Consider the following 19,495-nt stretch of genomic DNA (forward strand, 5'->3'; position numbering starts at 1 on the left):
CCAAGGATCCCGTTTAGACTTTTCCATATATTTTTTTTGTCACTCTCACTCAGATATCATATGAACATTCCATAATGTGTAGAATTGTTGGAAATTCTGAAACACTGCTAAATAAATTATCCACTGCCATGGGCAGGGAACGGGGGGGGCACTAAAATGTTTTGCCCGCAAGGTGGAGGGGGGGCCCCCAAAAGTCTAGAGGCGCTTCGGCTCTATGGATATCAATAATTAATGAACTAAGCCTACAGGATGGCGTATAGACGGAGGGCATTACTGCAAGCAGAAAGGCATGTTTAAAACACAACCATTTAGTGTATTAGTCACTCCCATCCACAACACTACTAATCATTAGTATAAGGCATTATAAAGTCTCATAGTTGCTTATTACCAGTTATAAAGCATTAACATACAATTCTAGATGATATGTTAAAACTCAGTCTATTTTGTATTGTTCCCATCCGCAGCACTATTAACCAAACTGAACTTTCTTGTTAATTCAGCTTTGTTTCTTCCTGTTGCAGAAGTATCTTTAGATCTAAGCCCCTGTGGCTTGCTTTGATATTTAAATGATATCCACACTGGTCTCTGGATCGCTGGTTCCAGCCTGGTGTGTTTAGGATGAGGGGGGGGGGGGGCGGGGCACGGAGGGAGAGGGGAAAGAAGGGGAGTGGGGGTGAAAAAAGCTGTGCTCTGGATCGCTGGTTCCAGCCTGGTGTGTTTAGGATGGGCGGGGGGGGGAGGGGGGGAGACTGACAAAATGTTTTGGGAGAGGAGAAAGGGAGGGAAGGGTGGAGAAAGGCTACTGCCTGCTACTGTGCCGTTGTTATTGAGCTATATTTGGCAGTGGTGTGTGGGTGTGTATCAGTCTGGCAGTGGTGTGTGGGTGTGTATCAGTCTGGCAGTGGTGTGTGGGTGTGTATCAGTCTGGCAGTGGTGTGTGGGTGTGTATCAGTCTGGCAGTGGTGTGTGGGTGTGTATCAGTCTGGCAGTGGTGTGTGGGTGTGTATCAGTCTGGCAGTGGTGTGTGGGTGTGTATCAGTCTGGCAGTGGTGTGTGGGTCTGTATCAGTCTGGCAGTGGTGTGTGGGTGTGTATCAGTCTGGCAGTGGTGTGTGGGTGTGTATCAGTCTGGCAGTGGTGTGTGGGTCTGTATCAGTCTGGCAGTGGTGTGTGGGTGTGTATCAGTCTGGCAGTGGTGTGTGGGTGTGTATCAGTCTGGCATGGGGGGAGTCAGTCTTCCTCTCGTGTGGGTGTGTATCAGTCTGGCAGGGGGGAGTCAGTCTTCCTCTCGTGTGTGTGTGGGTCAGCTGGGAATGAGAAGAGATGGGGGATTGAAGGATGGTGACGGTGAGTGTACAGCACGTTGGGTTTCAGACTGACTGAGGAGGGGCCGAGGGGCCGCTCTATTTTTACCCATGACAGGTTTAGCTGACAGTGAGCCAATACGATGAGGGAATCAATGTCTTCTACTATAGACGTGATGCTCTTCCCAGGTTTCTTTCAGAAGGTGGTGAGGTATTTGAATGGCTTAACTTGATACCTACCCTGGTTATCCTGTTCATGTCTCCAAAGTTATGGCTGAGATAAGATAGTACTTTATTAATCCCCCATAGGGAAACATTATTACACCAACCAATAGAAAACACACCAATAAACACACAAGAAAACGGAACAACGGACACACCATCTATGCACCATCACACCATCTATGCACCATCACACCATCTATGCACCATCACACCATCTATGCACCATCACACCATTTATGCACCATCACATCATCTATGCACTATCATATCATCTATGCACTAGAGGTCGACCGATCAGGATTTTTCAACGCTGATACCGATACCGATTATTGGAGTACCAAAAAAAGCCGATACCGATTAATCGGCCCGATTTTTATATATATATTTGTAATAATGACAATTACAACAATACTGAATGAACACTTATTTTAACTTAATATAATACATCAATAAAATCAATTTAGTCTCAAATAAATAATGAAACATGTTCAATTTGGTTTAAATAATGCAAAAACAAAGTGTTGGAGAAGAAAGTAAAAGGCCAGACAGGTCACATGGGTCCAGGGCAAGGCCAGACAGGTCACATGGGTCCAGGGCAAGGCCAGACAGGTCACATGGGTCCAGGGCAAGGCCAGACAGGTCACATGGGTCCAGGGCAAGGCCAGACAGGTCACATGGGGCCAGGGCAAGGCCAGACAGGTCACATGGGGCCAGGGCAAGGCCAGACAGGTTATCAACTCAGTGACGCAATGGGCTACTTTGAGAGCTTGGATTTGGCCTTAGTAGGTGTTTTTAGATCAAGTAGCAAGTGACTGATATCATCTTGGTTGATAATTTGAAAACATGGAGTCTTAGCAGAATTTCTTTGTAAACCTTCTGTTCTCTCTCTCTCTCTCTCTCTCTCTCTCTCTCTCTCTCTCTCTCTCTCTCTCTCTCTCTCTCTCTCTCTCTCTCTCTCTCTCTCTCTCTCTCTCTCTCTCTCTCTCTCTCTCTCTCTCTCTCTCTCTCTCTCTCTCTCTCTCTCTCTCTCTCTCTCTCTCTCTCTCTCTCTCTCTCTCTCTCTCTCTCTCTCTCTCTCTCCCTCTCTCTAGGGTTCAGCTGATTCCTACACTAGTAGACCCTCAGATTCCGACGTGTCCCTGGAGGACGACCCAGAGGCGTCTCGGCTTGAAGCCGAGCGCCAGGCCCAACTGCAGCTGGAGAGAGCCAAGGTAGGTAACCTGGCTTCTAACCCCTAGTCAGTTGGAGAGAGCCAAGGTAGGTAACCTGGCTTCTAACCCCTAGTCAGCTGGAGAGAGCCAAGGTAGGTAACCTGGCTTCTAACCCCTAGTCAGCTGGAGAGAGCCAAGGTAGGTAACCTGGCTTCTAACCCCTAGTCAGCTGGAGAGAGCCAAGGTAGGTAACCTGGCTTCTAACCCCTAGTCAGCTGGAGAGAGCCAAGGTAGGTAACCTGGCTTCTAACCCCTAGTCAGTTGGAGAGAGCCAAGGTAGGTAACCTGGCTTCTAACCCCTAGTCAGCTGGAGAGAGCCAAGGTAGGTAACCTGGCTTCTAACCCCTAGTCAGCTGGAGAGAGCCAAGGTAGGCAACCTGGCTTCTAACCCCTAGTCAGTTGGAGAGAGCCAAGGTAGGTAACCTGGCTTCTAACCCCTAGTCAGCTGGAGAGAGCCAAGGTAGGTAACCTGGCTTCTAACCCCTAGTCAGTTGGAGAGAGCCAAGGTAGGTAACCTGGCTTCTAACCCCTAGTCAGTTGGAGAGAGCCAAGGTAGGTAACCTGGCTTCTAACCCCTAGTCAGTTGGAGAGAGCCAACGCTCCCGTGTTCGCGGAGCCTGCATTCACAGTACACGCTACATACAGTATCTCAGCTCAATCTGGATTTTACGTTTACGTTTAAATCGCACTACAGTGCTGATCATCAGCACTATGGATTTCATCTAGCCCTTAGTTAGGAATAAGTCTGGTTTGAAGTCGAGTGTCAGACACTACTGCAGCTGAGAGAGAGAGCCAAAGAAGGCAACCTCTCCTTCACCCGATAGTCAGGCCTAGAGAGCCAGGGTTAGTAGAGTCAGGAGTTTAGTTAGTTAATTAGCTTGAAGCCAAGCGCCAGACCCAACTGCAGATGGAGAGAGCCAAGGTAAGAGTCAGTAGTTTAGGTATACAGGAGTTTAATCAGGCCAAACTGCAGATGGAGAGAGCCATGGTAAGAGTTCAACTTTAGTCAGTAGTTTAGTTATACAGGAGTTTAATCAGGCCAAACTGCAGATGGAGAGAGCCATGGTAAGAGTTCAACTTTAGTCAGTAGTTTAGGTATACAGGAGTTTAATCAGGCCAAACTGCAGCTGGAGAGAGCCAAGGTAAGAGTCAGTAGTTTAGGTATACAGGAGTTTAATCAGGCCAAACTGCAGATGGAGAGAGCCAAGGTAAGAGTTCAACTTTAGTCAGTAGTTTAGGTATACAGGAGTTTAATCAGGCCAAACTGTAGATGGAGAGAGCCATGGTAAGAGTTCAACTTTAGTCAGTAGTTTAGGTATACAGGAGTTTAATCAGGCCAAACTGTAGATGGAGAGAGCCAAGGTGAGCAACACTTCTTCAACCTCTTTTCTCCCCTGCAACTATTCCTCAGGTCGAACAGATGTAGGATCTTAATTTGAGCCAGTTTGCTACAGCAGGAAAATAATCCTGCAGCAACAGGAACTGTGAATTATTATGTGGATTATAATGAGTGTTGGACATTTTACATTTTAAATTACTCACTTTTGAAGCCTTTTAAAACCTTGAATACATTACAAGTTTGCGCCGGACAATTCTCAGCAACAAAAGAGTGATCAAATTAAGATCCAACATCTGTAAATGTGAACGTGTTCTCAGGCAATTTACCTGGTAAAATAAAGGTTGAATATAAAAATAAAGCAGTGTTTAGTCAGGTCCAGAGAGCCAAGGAGAAACCCCCATAGGATGGGATATTGTCAGGTCACTGCGTCCTTTCGTAAACACTGTTTTATGTATCTCCCTGTCCTCCCCAGTTAAAACCCGTAGCATTTGCAGTGAAGACCAACGTGAGTTACTGTGGTGCTCTAGATGCGGACTGTCCTGTCCAAGGTGCTGCTATCAACTTTGAAACCAAAGACTTTCTACACATAAAAGAGGTGAGAGGAGTTCAGTAGGCGTCATTATCAACGATCACTATCACGTCATCACCATCACCACTAGAATGACATTTCTTTAGTTGTTACAGTTATCTTAAACAGTAGCTATTGTAACCCAGTCCTTACACATTCACAATATGTATGGCCATGACAACCACAGGCATCTCTATCACGGCGGTTACTAAGAATTTGCCACATTAACCACTGCTGCCATATTGTTGAAACAGCAGTGACAACAGTTTCATTTTGACTTGACTGGAATCCATTTTTGTCTCTTTGCAGAAATACAGCAATGACTGGTGGATTGGTCGGCTGGTGAAGGAAGGGGCAGACATAACTTTCATCCCCAGCCCGGTGAAACTGGAGGCCATGCGGATCAAACAGGAACAGAAACAGGCCCAGAGGTCAGGGTTCATCGTCTCTCCCTGCTACATCCAGAGTCTCTTTCTCAGTAGTCTTTCCTCTATTCCTTGTGTCGTCTTCTACAATCCTCTCCCTGCCTCCTCAAAACTTCAACAAGGACATGTAAACGATTCCTTGAGTATCATAAGGATGCAAGGGGAGGATTCAAGGTGATGATTCAAGGAGAGGTAAGGGACTTGTATAGTCCTTGAATCCTCGTCTTGCTCATCGGCACCATGTTGTTGTTCTACAGGAAAGCGGCGAACTCATCGTCGGGCTGGAGATCCACACCACCTAGTGCAGGTGAGTGACTGCTGTTGGGTGACTGACCTCCTCCTTCTCCCTCATACCAGAATCAATCGCTTTTCATTATGTAGCAAAGCATGTTTATCCATAATCAATCAATCGCATTTATTTTGTAGAGCTCTTTTTACATCAGCAGTTGTCACAAAGTGCTTTACAGACACCCAGCCTAAAACTCAGAGCAATCAACCAAATGCACAGCATTCAGAGTTGAGGTCAACTCCATTTCCATTGAGTCAATTCAGGAAGGATGCTGAAAATCTGATTCCAACTCTGACAGTGTTGTTGCATTGTACTGGATGAATACAAAAGGGTCTGGAAGGTTGCGACAGGATATCCTGTCTTCAGACACTACACCATCTGCTCTCCATAGACTTCCATATTAGCTTTCATGCTAAATGTGTTTTCTCTTGTTTTTACAAGCCAAACAGAAGCAAAAGCAGGTATGTTTGTAATGCAGATTATTCTACTATGTATCAGAGCTAGAATTAAGAATAGCTGTGTCATAAAATACTCTCTACTTCGAACTGTTTTGCTCTTATTTGATGACACTGGTAGATTCTAATCTCAATGACTGGAGGGTTACGCTTAGGGCCCAGAGTTATCCCTAACTACATGATCTGACCAGGGCCTTACTAAAAACCTAGTAAAACTCAAGGTTCTAGTTATGCTCCAAAGTGTGTGTTGGCCCATTCCAAGTCCAGTGTGTGTTGGCCCTTTCCTAATCCAGTGTGTGTTGGCCCTTTCCAAGTCCAGTGTGTGTTGGCCCATTCCAAGTCCAGTGTGTGTTGGCCCATTCCAAGCCCAGTGTGTGTTGGCTCATTCCAAGTCCAGTGTGTGTTGGCCCGTTTCAAGTCCAGTGTGTGTTGGCCCGTTCCAAGTCCAGTGTGTGTTGGCCCGTTCCAAGTCCAGTGTGTGTTGGCCCGTTCCAAGTCCAGTGTGTGTTGGCCCATTCCAAGTCCAGTGTGTGTTGGCCCATTCCAAGTCCAGTGTGTGTTGGCCCATTCCAAGTCCAGTGTGTGTTGGCCCTTTCCTAGTCCAGTGTGTGTTGGCCCTTTCCAAGTCCAGTGTGTGTTGGCCCGTTCCAAGTCCAGTGTGTGTTGGCCCATTCCAAGTCCAGTGTGTGTTGGCCCGTTCCAAGTTCAGTGTGTGTTGGCCCGTTTCAAGCCCAGTGTGTGTCTCCCCTGCAGACAGAGCATCTCCCACCGTATGATGTTGTTCCTTCCATGAGGCCGGTGGTGTTGGTGGGGCCCTCTCTGAAAGGCTATGAGGTGAGAGGCTAGTCGATGCGCACACACACGCACCACACCTTCCTTGACCCATTAAGCTTGGGCCAAGCCCATAGATGTTTTATTAAATTAAATGTAACTAGGCAAGTCAGTTAAGAACAAATTCTTATTTACAATGACGGCCTACACTGGCCAAACCCGGACGACACTGGGCCAATTGTGCGCCGCCCTATGGGACTCCCAATCACGGCCAGTTGTGATACAGCCTGGATTCGAACCAGGGTGTCTGTAGTGACACCTCAAGCACTGAGATGCAGTGCCTTAGACCACCGCGCCACTCGGAAGCCAAAATGACACTACATTATGATACAGTAAGATAATGTACTGCCCACTCACAATCCCAGCCTGATGTACATGCACAATATATAGAGTAGATGATGTGTAGGTTATGTCAGGAATGGGATATAAGATGATACTGTCATCAATGTGATTGTATTGAGCTTCTTAGCCCAACAAACAAATCTGCACAACAATAAGGCTTATAATTTTATCAAATCTCTCCATGCTTCAACATTTTCTCTCTCTCTCTCTCTCCTGTGTGGATGCAGACTGAGAGACAAGCAGTTTGTTTTGTGTGTCTATGAAATATTTATGCATTTCTCTGGTGAAATGTGTTTTGTGGATGCTCCAGAGGCATACATCAGCCTCTCTCTGACTCTCACTCTCTCCCAGAGACAGCAGAAGCAGGAGGAGTGCTTGGCTGTATCCCCTATTTCACAAGACATTCATTTTCCATCTCTTTCTAAGCTCCACTGCCACAGCCATTCAGACTAACATCTCTCTCTAAGCTCCACAGCCTGTCAGACTAACATCTCTCTCTAAGCTCCACAGACTGTCAGACTAACATCTCTCTCTAAGCTCCACAGCCTGTCAGACTAACATCTCTCTCTAAGCTCCACAGCCTGTCAGACTAACATCTCTCTCTAAGCTCCACAGCCTGTCAGACTAACATCTCTCTCTAAGCTCCACAGCCTGTCAGACTAACATCTCTCTCTAAGCTCCACAGACTGTCAGACTAACATCTCTCTCTAAGCTCCACAGCCTGTCAGACTAACATCTCTCTCTAAGCTCCACAGCCTGTCAGACTAACATCTCTCTCTAAGCTCCACAGCCTGTCAGACTAACATCTCTCTCTAAGCTCCACAGCCTGTCAGACTAACATCTCTCTCTAAGCTCCACAGCCTGTCAGACTAACATCTGACAGGAGAAGCTAGAGAGAGGGGGGGGCAGGGTGACAGGGAGCGGGGGAGACAGGGAGAGAGAGAGAGAGAGAGAGAGAGAGAGAGAGAGAGAGAGAGAGAGAGAGAGAGAGAGAGAGAGAGAGAGAGAGAGAGAGAGAGAGAGAGAGAGAGAGAGAGAGAGAAAGAGAGAGACAGAGAGACAGAGATTGATGGAAAGTGGTGTTGGGGGAAAAACATACGACATTATAAAATCCATGTACACAAACAACAAGTGTGCGGTTAAAATTGGCAAAAAACACACACATTTCTTCACACAGGGTCGTGGGGTGAGACAGGGATGCAGCTTAAGCCCCACCCTCTTCAACATATATATCAACGAATTGGCGAGGGCATTAGAACAGTCTGCAGCACCTGGCCTCACCCTACTAGAATCCGAAGTCAAATGTCTACTGTTTGCTGATGATCTGGTGCTTCTGTCACCAACCAAGGAGGGCCTACAGCAGCACCTAGATCTTCTGCACAGATTCTGTCAGACCTGGGCCCTGACAGTAAATCTCAGTAAGACCAAAATAATGGTGTTCCAAAAAAGGTCCAGTCGCCAGGACCACAAATTCCATCTAGACACCGTTGCCCTAGAGCACACAAAAAACTATACATACCTCGGCCTAAACCTCAGCACCACAGGTAACTTCCACAAAGCTGTGAACGATCTGAGAGACAAGGCAAGAAGGGCATTCTATGCCATCAAAAGGAACATAAATTTCAACATACCAATTAGGATCTGGCTAAAAATACTTGAATCAGTCATAGAGCCCATTGCCCTTTATGGTTGTGAGGTCTGGGGTCCGCTCACCAACCAAGATTTCACAAAATGGGACAAACACCAAATTGAGACTCTGCATGCAGAATTCTGCAAAAATATCCTCCGTGTACAACGTAGAACACCAAATAATGCATGCAGAGCAGAATTAGGCCGATACCCACTAATTATCAAAATCCAGAAAAGAGCCGTTAAATTCTACAACCACCTAAAAGGAAGCGATTCCCAAACCTTCCATAACAAAGCAATCACCTACAGAGAGATGAACCTGGAGAAGAGTCCCCTAAGCAAGCTGGTCCTGGGGCTCTGTTCACAAACACACCCCACAGAGCCCCAGGACAACAGCACAATTAGACCCAACCAAATCATGAGAAAACAAAAAGATAATTACTTGACACATTGGAAAGAATTAACAAACAAACAGAGCAAACTAGAATGCTATTTGGCCCTAAACAGAGAGTACACAGTGGCAGAATACCTGACCACTGTGACTGACCCAAACTTAAGGAAAGCTTTGACTATGTACAGACTCAGTGAGCATAGCCTTGCTATTGAGAAAGGCCGCCGTAGGCAGACATGGCTCTCAAGAGAAGACAGGCTATGTGCTCACTGCCCACAAAATGAGGTGGAAACTGAGCTGCACTTCCTAACCTCCTGCCCAATGTATGACCATATTAGAGACACATATTTCCCTCAGATCACACAGATCCACAAAGAATTCGAAAACAAATCCAATTTTGATAAACTCCCATATCTACTGGGTGAAATTCCACAGTGTGCCATCACAGCAGCAAGATGTGTGACCTGTTGCCACAAGAAAAGGGCAACCAGTGAAGAACAAACACCATTGTAAATACAACCCATATTTATGTTTATTTATTTTAACTTGTGTGCTTTAACCATTTATACATTGCTACAACACTGTATATATATAATATGACATTTGTAATGTCTTTATTGCTTTGAAACTTCTGTATGTGTAATGTTTACTGTTAATTTTTATTGTTTATTTCACTTTTGTATATTATCTACCTCACTTGCTTTGGCAATGTTAACACATGTTTCCCATGCCAATAAAGCCCCTTGAATTGAATTGAATTGAATTGAGAGAGAGAGAGAGAGAGAGAGAGAGAGAGAGAGAGAGAGAGAGAGAGAGAGAGAGAGAGAGAGAGAGAGAGAGAGAGAGAGAGAGAGAGAAAGATTAATATTCAGGGGTCAGTGTTCTCTCTGTTCCTAACCAATCATCACACTCCCCTCTGTCTCCCAGGTAACAGACATGATGCAGAAGGCCCTGTTTGACTTCCTGAAACACAGGTTTGATGGAAGGTGGGTACAGCCAGAACCACTATGGAATAAGTGTTACAACTGTTTTGTAAAAATCCTTTATGATTTTGAATGCAGTGTATCCGCTTGTCTGGCTGGAATTGTGTTCTTATATTGTCAAAAAAATATATATCCATCCATCCATCTATCTAACTATCTATGTTTTTAGAATCTCTATCACGCGGGTGACTGCTGATCTGTCATTGGCCAAAAGGTCTGTACTGAACAAGAAAGCTATCATGGAGAGGTCCAACACACGCTCCAGTCTTGGTAAGTACAGGAGGACTTGTCCTGCAGCCCTCATCATCTTTAATGTAGACACTTGTTTGTTTTTAATCTTCATTTAGGGTGTGTAATAACCCTCTGTCAGTCCTGAGTACATGGTTTAGACTGCTATGTTGATAGATGTACTACAGATGTAGAATCTTAATTTGATCACACTGTTGCAGAACTTTCGTGCAATAAGGAAATGTAAAACTTGTAGTGTATTTGAGATTTAAAATGGCTTCTGAAGTTTGTAATTTCCACTTTGATATTTCAGGCTTGATTTTCCCTTATGAAGAATTCATCAACCCCTAGAAAAATGACCATAAATTATAATCCACATAATAATTCACATTTCCTGTTGCTTTAGGATAATTTTCCTGCTGTAACAAACTGTCTCGAATTAAGTTCCAACATCTGTATATCACTCAGGACAGATCACACTTTCTCTGTACTCAGCCCTCTCTCTCTCTCTCTCTCTCTGTCTCTCTGTGTGTTGGGGTGGTAGCTGAGGTCCAGAGTGAGATTGAGAGGATTTTTGAGCTGGCTAAGACTCTACAGCTCGTAGTTCTGGACGCAGACACTATCAACCACCCAGCACAGCTCCTCAAAACATCCCTGGCTCCTATCATCATTTACGTTAAGGTGTCCTCTCCAAAGGTAAGGACTGATCCACTACCAGCACACGGTCAGTCAGCCAGTCAGCCAGTTAGTCAGCCAGCCAGGCAGTCAGGCAGTCAGTCAGTCAGTCAGTCAGCCAGTCAGTCAGCCAACCAGTCAGTCAGTCAGGGCAGCCAGTCAGTTAGCCAGTTAGTCAGCCAGCCAGTCAGTCAGCGAGCCAGCCAACCAGTCAGTCAGTCAGTCAGTCAGTCATTCAGCCAGCCAGCCAGCCATATAGTCAGTCAGCCAGCCAGTCAGTCAGCGAGCCAGCCAGTCAGTCAGTCAGTCAGTCATTCAGCCAGCCAGCCATATAGTCAGTCAGCCAGCCAGCCAGTCAGCCAGTTAGTCAGCCAGCCAGTCAGTTAGCGAGCCAGCCAGTCAGTCAGTCAGTCAGTCATTCAGCCAGCCAGCCATATAGTCAGTCAGCCAGCCAGCCAGTCAGTCAGCGAGCCAGCCAGTCAGTCAGTCAGTCAGTCATTCAGCCAGCCAGCCATATAGTCAGTCAGCCAGCCAGCCAGCCAGCCAGTCAGCCAGTCAGTCAGTCATTCAGCCAGCCAGTTAGTCAGCCAGCCAGCCAGTTATCCATCCAGCCAGTCATTCAGCCAGGCAGTTACTCAGCCAGCCAGACAGCCAGTTATCCATCCAGCCAGTCATTCAGCCAAGCAGTTAGCCAGCCAGCCAGTCAGCCAGTTATCCATCCAGTCAGTCATTCAGCCAGGCAGTTAGTCAGCCAGCCAGTCAGTCATTAAGCCAGCCAGTTAGTCAGCCAGCCTGCCAGCCAGTCATTCAGCCAGCCAGTCAATCAGTTAGTCATTCAGCCAGCCAGCCAGTTAGTCAGTCAATCAGTTAGTCATTCAGCCAGCCAGCCATATAGTCATTAAGCCAGCCAGTTAGTCAGCCAGCCTGCCAGCCAGTCATTCAGCCAGCCAGTCAGTCAGTCAATCAGTTAGTCATTCAGCCAGGCAGTTAGTCAGCCAGTCAGTCAGTCAGTCAGTCAGTCAGTCAGTCATTCAGCCAGCCAGCCATATAGTCAGTCAGCCAGCCAGTCAGTCAGCCAGCCAGTCAGTCAGTCATTCAGCCAGCCAGTCAGTCAGTCATTCAGCCAGCCAGCCATATAGTCAGTCAGCCAGCCAGCAAGTCAGCAAGCAAGTTCATTATTTTCTCTTCTCTCCCAGGTTCTTCAGAGACTCATTAAATCTCGGGGGAAATCTCAAAGTAAACACCTCAATGTACAGATGATGGCAGGGGACAAACTAGCACAGTGTCCACCCGTATGTAATGAAAATAATACTAATACTTTTATTTCCATTGTACAATAATCTACGTTACTCTGTCTGTCCACCATAATGGTAGGCTTACACTCAGCTGATAAGGGTGTTAACAGCATTCCCTTGAGGCTTACCATTTAGATACAAGACAGTAGTGGTAATTTGAATTGCGTTTTTGACATTGCGTTAACATCTATCTCATCTCTCAGGAGATGTTTGATGTGATCCTGGATGAGAACCAGCTGGAGGATGCATGTGAACACCTGGCAGAGTACCTGGACATCTACTGGCGCGCCACTCACCTGCCCTGCTCCGCCCCCCTCAACCCCCTATTGGACCAGAGCGTGGTCACCCCGCCCTCCGCTAACTCCAGCCAACAGGTGAGCTCCTCTCAGCATGGTGTGTGATGACCAATAGTTCCAGGTTGTGCTGTGCATCTTATTCATGTGCTTCCTGAGATTGTCAATTGTGCAGAGCGACTGTAACGGGGAAAAAATAAGTACTTGAACGCCACCAAATAATCTGTTCCTGGACCTGTGGTCCTTCTGCTGCTAGATATTCTCTCATTCATCCTTGTCTTTCTGTGTTTGCAGTTCTCCGAGACTCAAGAGTTAATAGAATGATCACTCCCTAGCTACCACAGGTCTGGGTGAGTAGGACCCCCTCACTATCCCTCCCTAACCCGTTTCTCTGTTCTATTCTATTCTATTTGGTTCTATAAGGAACAGCCACTGCTGTGGGTCAGATGTAAGGGGTCAGAGTTTAGAGGTCACCGGGGGTCACAGGGGGACCAGGCGTTGGCAAGGAATTCCTGCCTGGATAGGCACCATCTCCACAGGCCAGCCCCTCTCTATCCTGGAGAGAGGGAAGGAAGGCAACAGGGGGACAGGGCAGCTTGTATCTGAGAGAGAGAGAACAAGAGAGAGAGAGAGAGGAGCATGACAAGGAAGAGGAGGAAAAGGAGAACACCCCCTAACGAAGACGGACCCCCACCTCCACGCTGCCCCCTGCTGGAGATTCCTCCCAGAGTGCCCTGACTACTCCCACAGCAGCGTGATGCGTCTCAGTCACTGCAAGTGGACCGCCATCTTGTCCTAGACAAAACACTGTCGCCCCTTACACCCCCACCCCCACCCTCCCTGCAGGCAGCACTCAAAACCACTTAGCGGTACCACCCAAACAGTTACACTACTGTTCAAAAGTTTGGGGTCACTTAGAAATGTCCTTGTTTTTGAAAGAAAAGCAAAAACAATTGTCCATTAAAATAACATAAAATTGATCAGAAATACAGTGCAGACATGTTGTAAATGACTATAATAGCTGGAAACTGCAGATTTTTTATGGAATATCTACATAGGGGTACAGAGGCCCATTATCAGCAACCATCACTCCTGTGTTGCAATGGAATGTTGTGTTAGCTAATCCATGTTTATCATTTTCAAAGGCTAATTGATCATTAGAAAACTCTTTTGAAATTATGTTAGCACAGCTGAAAACTGTTGTTCTGATTAAAGAAGCAATAAAACTGGCCTTCATTAGACTAGTTGAGTATCTGGAGCATAAGAATTTGTGGGTTCGATTACAGGCTCAAAATGGCCAGAAACAAATAACTTTCTTCTGAAACTCGTCAGTCTATTCTTGTTCTGAGAAATTAAGGCTATTCCATGCAAGAAATTGCCAAGAAAATTAAAATCTCGTACAACGATGTGTACTACTCCCTTCACAGAACAGCGCAAACTGGCTCTAACCAGAATAGAAAGAGGAGTGGGAGGCCCTCGTGCACAAATGAGCAAGTGAGCAAAAACAAGGACATTTCTAAGTGACCCCAAACTTTTGAACAACATCTGTCCCCAGACACAGATGGGTTGGTTCAGTTCACATGCTGAAACAACAAGTGTAATGTAATGCTTATTAGTGATTGTAGCATAGTGTGGCATAGGTCACAGTGTCTTCCGTCACTACAATTTTCTGTATGTCAGGATTTAAAGATTTGACTGAGTATTTGCTGGAATTAGGGCCCACTGGGCAGTAGCAGAGTGGTCACCACTGTATTCACATGTGTTCAGGCACCTGGGCTGGTATACACTATGTAATGACCTTACCTTTCTCTTTCTTTATAGATGTGGTAAAGAGATCAATCCAACTCGACCAAAATTCCATGTCAACGTCATTCAGAATCTCCTCATTGCCCCTCCATAAAAATTAGCCTACATTTAGGCTATTGTTTATATGTGTATTTGACAATATTTTGGAGTGAAAATCAGATTAAAATGCTTGTATGGATGTCAACCCCAATACAGGTTCATGTCATCATCACCAATCAACTGATTTACACTTAAAAACGGCTTCAAGTACCACCACCGATTTCTATATGCTAGCTACGCTACCAGCTTATACGAACAGAAGTTAGCAATTAACATACTTTTATAAAATCACGAAAAGGACTATTTCTAAATATTATGCAGCGAAAACCGTAGCGACCACGTTGTGGGCCTGTTAGAACACAAAGATCTTGACAGATTTGAAGAATATCCACTTTGTATAATCAGATTTTTGGAATGTGGCATCCTCGTTGTTTTCCCCACGGTCTGCGTTCCATTGATCTCTTAACAGCATATATTGCTCGCTTTCTCTTGCTTGATAGCTTGTTTTTTTCCCCTGATCTGTTTTGTATTGTGTTTCCGTAGCTAACTGTTTTTTTGTAGGCGTTATATAGTGACACAGAGGAATCAAACATGTATGAATCAGAGCACATCAAAGCACATTATCAAAGCACAAACTTGCACATTGTCATCTACAACTCTTATGTATATTTATCATGTATCAACAGAATGGATCTACAGAAGATCAGAGTAGTTTTGCCATTGAATCCACCAAACAGATCGCAGACAGGGACCGAGATAGGAGGAGTCAGACCAGACACTTTTCATTGTCTGCCTGAAATGTATATATAAAAAAAAATTATGACCAAAAAGATCATCAGTACTTGAGGAGATACGTTAACCATTTGTAGGGAAGTTCTAAACGTTTAGGCAACACACGAACACTCTCCCTAAAACCAATTCCAGACTGTCCAGAATGTATCACTGTACAGCCTACAGTGGATCCAGTCTGATCTGTTTCCTCAGACACTACATCACACTCAATGTAGGCTATTTGAGCAGTTGATTAGCACTTCTTATAACAGGTTCAGTTAAAGTTCTGGTAATTAGTTCAGTTGAAGTTCTGATAATAAGTTCAGTTAAAGTTCTGATAATTAACTCAGTTAAAGTTCCAGTGCTCCAATGATGAGTAGCCTATAAATTATGCTTCCACAATAATTCAGTTCTTACGAATTATGATGTAAATCTAGCCATTCCACTGTAATCACAAGGACTGTGACAAAGCAGACGAAGAGGAAGAGAGAGGCCCAACTCGGCAGCAAATCAATCTCCCTCCAGCAGGTGGCGTTTTGGATGGAGGTCAATGAGAGTGTTGAATTTGGTCAACAAAATCATTTATGGGTTATTTGCTACGTGAGGTTTATTTGATCAAATAGAAGTTTCGTAATGCTTAAATTGTTACTAGTGTACTGATATAAGTAGGAAAAAACACTTTATATCGGAGTTGTCTCGAAATGGCTATGCATATTCATGGCATGAGGCTAGTAGCATAGCGTCTCTCTCCATTGAATACAGGTGGTTGCTGTCAACAACCCTCATTGAATATTCAAAAAAGGATTACAATAAGGAAATGTATCAACCAATCCAAAGAAAGGATAGGCGGGAGCTAGACAGTCCGCAGTGCCGCTTTGTGGACAACGACTTCCATTGTTAGGGAGGAAAGACGTATATATTGTCAGTATATCCATAATCCTTGGCCAAAGTGTGTCCATAGCACTTCCTGTCATTCATGTGTGTGGAGCGAGGGACCTCTAGTGGTGGGCTTGTGTCACGACACCTGAAGTGACATAGTATTCAATGTTACCCAATGTAATACCATAATAGAATGTCAACTCATAATGAATCTGAATATAATAGGTAATCTATTCACTATGGATAGCTCTCTGCTTGAGGAAAAAGGAGAATGATGATGTGTTGACCATATGTAGACCAAACACCATTTTTATGAGCTTCCAACCTTGTTAACGAGATTGAATGGGATCTTTACCAATTCGTAACATATTGTACGAATTGGAATTCGCAACATATCATACGAATTTCAGGATTATAATTTCAATCAATCAAGCAAATGTATTTTTAAAGCCCTTCTTACATCAGCTGATGTCTCAAAGTGCTGTACAGAAACCCAGTCTAAAACTCTAAACAGCAAGCAATGCAGGTGTAGAAGCACGGTGGCTAGGAAAATCCCCCTAGAAAGGCAGGAACCTAGGAGGAAACCTAGAGAGGAACCAGGCTATGATGGTTGGCAGTCCTCTTCTGGCTGTGCCGGGTGGAGATTATAACAGAACACGGCCATGTTCAAATGTTCATAGATGACCAGCAGGGTCAGATAATAATAATCACAGTGGTTGTAGAGGGTGCAACAGGTCAGTACCTCAGGAGTAAATGTCAGTTGGCTTTTCATAGCCGATCATTCAGTGTATCTCTACTGCACCTGCTGTCTCTAGAGAGTTGAAAACAGCAGGTCTGGGACAAGGTAGCACGTCCAGTGAACAGGTCAGGGTTCCAAAGCCACAGGCAGAACAGTTGAAACTGGAGCAGCAGCACGGCCAGGTGGACTGGGGACAGCAAGGAGTCATCATGCCAGGTAGTCCTGAGGCATGGTCCTAGGGCTCAGGTCCTCCGAGAGAAAGAGAGAGAAAGGGATAGTAAAAGAGAGAGAGAGAATTAGAGAGAGCATACTTAAATTCACACAGGACACCGGATAAGACAGGAGAAGTACTCCAGATATAACAGACTGACCCTAGCCCCCCGACACATAAACTATAGCAGCATAATTACTGGAGGCTGAGACAGGAGGGGTCGGGAGACACTGCAGCCCTAACCGACAACACCCCCGGATAGGGCCAAACAGGCAGGATATAACCCCACCCACTTTGCCAAAGCACAGCCCCCAAACCACTAGAGGGAAATCTTCAAAGGCTTAGTATTGCGTATGGTGCACAGCATCATACGAAATGGATGACGTTGTGCACCATTTTCACCAACCCGTTTTGGCTCATGAGCGCTACTTTCAAAACTACTGGTTAAATTATACAACACCTTTATAAGGTTTCTTTAAAGGAGCTACATGTATGTTTTTTTGCATAGTAGTACAGACCTGAAGCTTTCCCAAGAAAACACGAGCTTAAAGCACAGAGCAGCACGCATCTCAGTACAGAAAAACACTCACATCAGTATTGCTTTATCATTACATAAAACTATACATTAATAAAATGAATTACTACCACAATTAGTTAATTAAATGTATGTGCATGACAACATATTTATTTTTTACAAGTAGGACATATCATATTTATTCTACAAGTAAAAGGAATGTCATATTTATTTTACAAGAACAAGGACATATCATATTTATTTTACAAGTAGAAGGACATATCATATTTATTTTACAAGTAAAAGGAATGTCATATTTATTTTAGAAGAACAAGGACATCATATTTCTTTCCAAGTTGAAGGGCTTTCCTGGACCATAGTAAGTCATTATAGCTTTTCACTTGTCATTCTGAAGAGAAAATGAATGGATGACAATCACATTATGTATTCAGTATTTATGTATCATTACATATTTGTATATATTGTATATTTAAGCAATAAGGCCTGAGGGGGTATGCTATATGGCCAATATACCAAGGCTAAGGGCTGTTCTTAAACACAACGCAACGCGGAGTGCCTGGATACAGCCCTTAGCTGTGGTATATTGGCCATATACCACAAACCCCCGAGGTGCCTTATTGCTATTATAAACTGGTTACCAACTTAAAAAATATATATGTTTTGTCATACCCGTGGTATACGGTCTGATATACCACGTCTGTCAGACAATCAGCATTCAGGGCTCGAACCACCCAGTTTATAATCAATTCTCAGTTCTTCCTCAGTAATATCAAGGTGCACAAAATCTACAAATGTTGACAGACAACATCTAGGAAATGTACTGTAGACCTAGTTATATGATCATGTCTTCAAAGCCTCATAAGCATGTATTTATATATAAATAGTGTATTTTCTTTCTTTTTAGTATGAAACACTGAACGTGTCCACTACTTTGAGCAGAGCCCCATGTGCCCTGGTCAAACGATGTGCTACAGGGGACAGGAGGCCGTTTCAGATGTCATTATTTACATTGATTGACCTCTAACCTAACATTTTTGCAGTTTTGAGAGACAGTATAAGGCTTGAGAACTACACAACACAACACACACACACACACACACACACCAACCAACACACACACACACACACACACACACACACATACACCAACCAAGCACAGTTTCACTGCTGAAACACAACAATCTGAATCAATCTCACTTGCATTCCATTTTTATTGCAGGTAATTTATATATATTTTTTAAACAAGTAAAATCTTTGGATATCCAAAGCACAATTTTTTACTATTATAATTTTCAATAGTTTTTCCCCCCGACATACCTAAATTCTGTATGCAATACAAAGTCTTCTAGCTTCGACAAGACAGTAGCGGAACCTATCAAGACTCCTCCTCTGTTTAAGACGGGGTAAAAATTGCACTATTTTTATTTTTATGTCTGATTTATATTTATACTGCAATACATGCACTAAATGTAACTCTACTGTACCCACCAACACCTCCAATACTGATGTCTGGTGTAATAACAACAATGTTCAGAAAAGTCAACATATGAAATGTCCTACTAACCTGCTGTACCCGATAATGTCCAAAATGCATCTGTTTTCAATAGCACATTATGAAAAATAAGAACATAAATGAATAAACAGAACATTTTACTGATGTTTACAAATGCTCTGGCTTTGTTCTTTCAAAAAATTCCCCACCACATAATTTGTCCAGTATTCAACAGTAGTTGCGTGATTCGACAGAAACAACCACTATGTCACCAGCAGATAGAAGTGTTTACCTTGTTAGACTGTATCATGTCTGTTACCTGGGAGACTGGGGGGATGATGATGATTGGTTAGGAACAGAACTTTCTCTCTCTCTCTCATCCTGTTGTATCTCTGATGCTGTGGTCCCTGTCTATCCGCCCATGTCCAGTGTGCCAGCCAGCAGGCTAAACAAGGCTATGTGACATCAGAGAGGTTTTAAATGTGGTGTCTTTGGCTTCGTTACAAGAGGTGTCAGTGCCAGTGGTGACGTGGTGTCCTGG

General features: G+C 44.4%; 1 protein-coding gene across 2 annotated transcripts in view; it reads left to right on the top strand.

Annotated features, from left to right (window-relative positions):
- LOC139557749 (voltage-dependent L-type calcium channel subunit beta-4-like) overlaps positions 1-19,119 on the top strand; it is a 46,254-nt gene extending 27,135 nt beyond the window's left edge. Inside the window, exons 2-14 of one of the 2 annotated variants that reach the window (XM_071372902.1) lie at positions 2,620-2,739; positions 4,551-4,673; positions 4,956-5,077; positions 5,329-5,378; positions 5,802-5,821; positions 6,569-6,649; positions 9,936-9,994; positions 10,161-10,261; positions 10,764-10,915; positions 12,091-12,186; positions 12,393-12,563; positions 12,777-12,832; positions 14,304-19,119. In XM_071372902.1, the coding sequence (XP_071229003.1) occupies positions 2,620-2,739; positions 4,551-4,673; positions 4,956-5,077; positions 5,329-5,378; positions 5,802-5,821; positions 6,569-6,649; positions 9,936-9,994; positions 10,161-10,261; positions 10,764-10,915; positions 12,091-12,186; positions 12,393-12,563; positions 12,777-12,806 (1,125 nt within the window). In that variant the 3' untranslated portion in view covers positions 12,807-12,832; positions 14,304-19,119. Of the gene's footprint in view, positions 1-2,619; positions 2,740-4,550; positions 4,674-4,955; positions 5,078-5,328; positions 5,379-5,801; positions 5,822-6,568; positions 6,650-9,935; positions 9,995-10,160; positions 10,262-10,763; positions 10,916-12,090; positions 12,187-12,392; positions 12,564-12,776 lie in introns of both variants that reach the window. The other variant, XM_071372901.1, reaches the window with a different exon arrangement.
- The last annotated feature ends 376 nt before the right edge of the window (positions 19,120-19,495 follow it).

Source organism: Salvelinus alpinus, chromosome 28, assembly GCF_045679555.1.
Source record: "Salvelinus alpinus chromosome 28, SLU_Salpinus.1, whole genome shotgun sequence".
Lineage (NCBI taxonomy): Eukaryota > Metazoa > Chordata > Actinopteri > Salmoniformes > Salmonidae > Salvelinus > Salvelinus alpinus.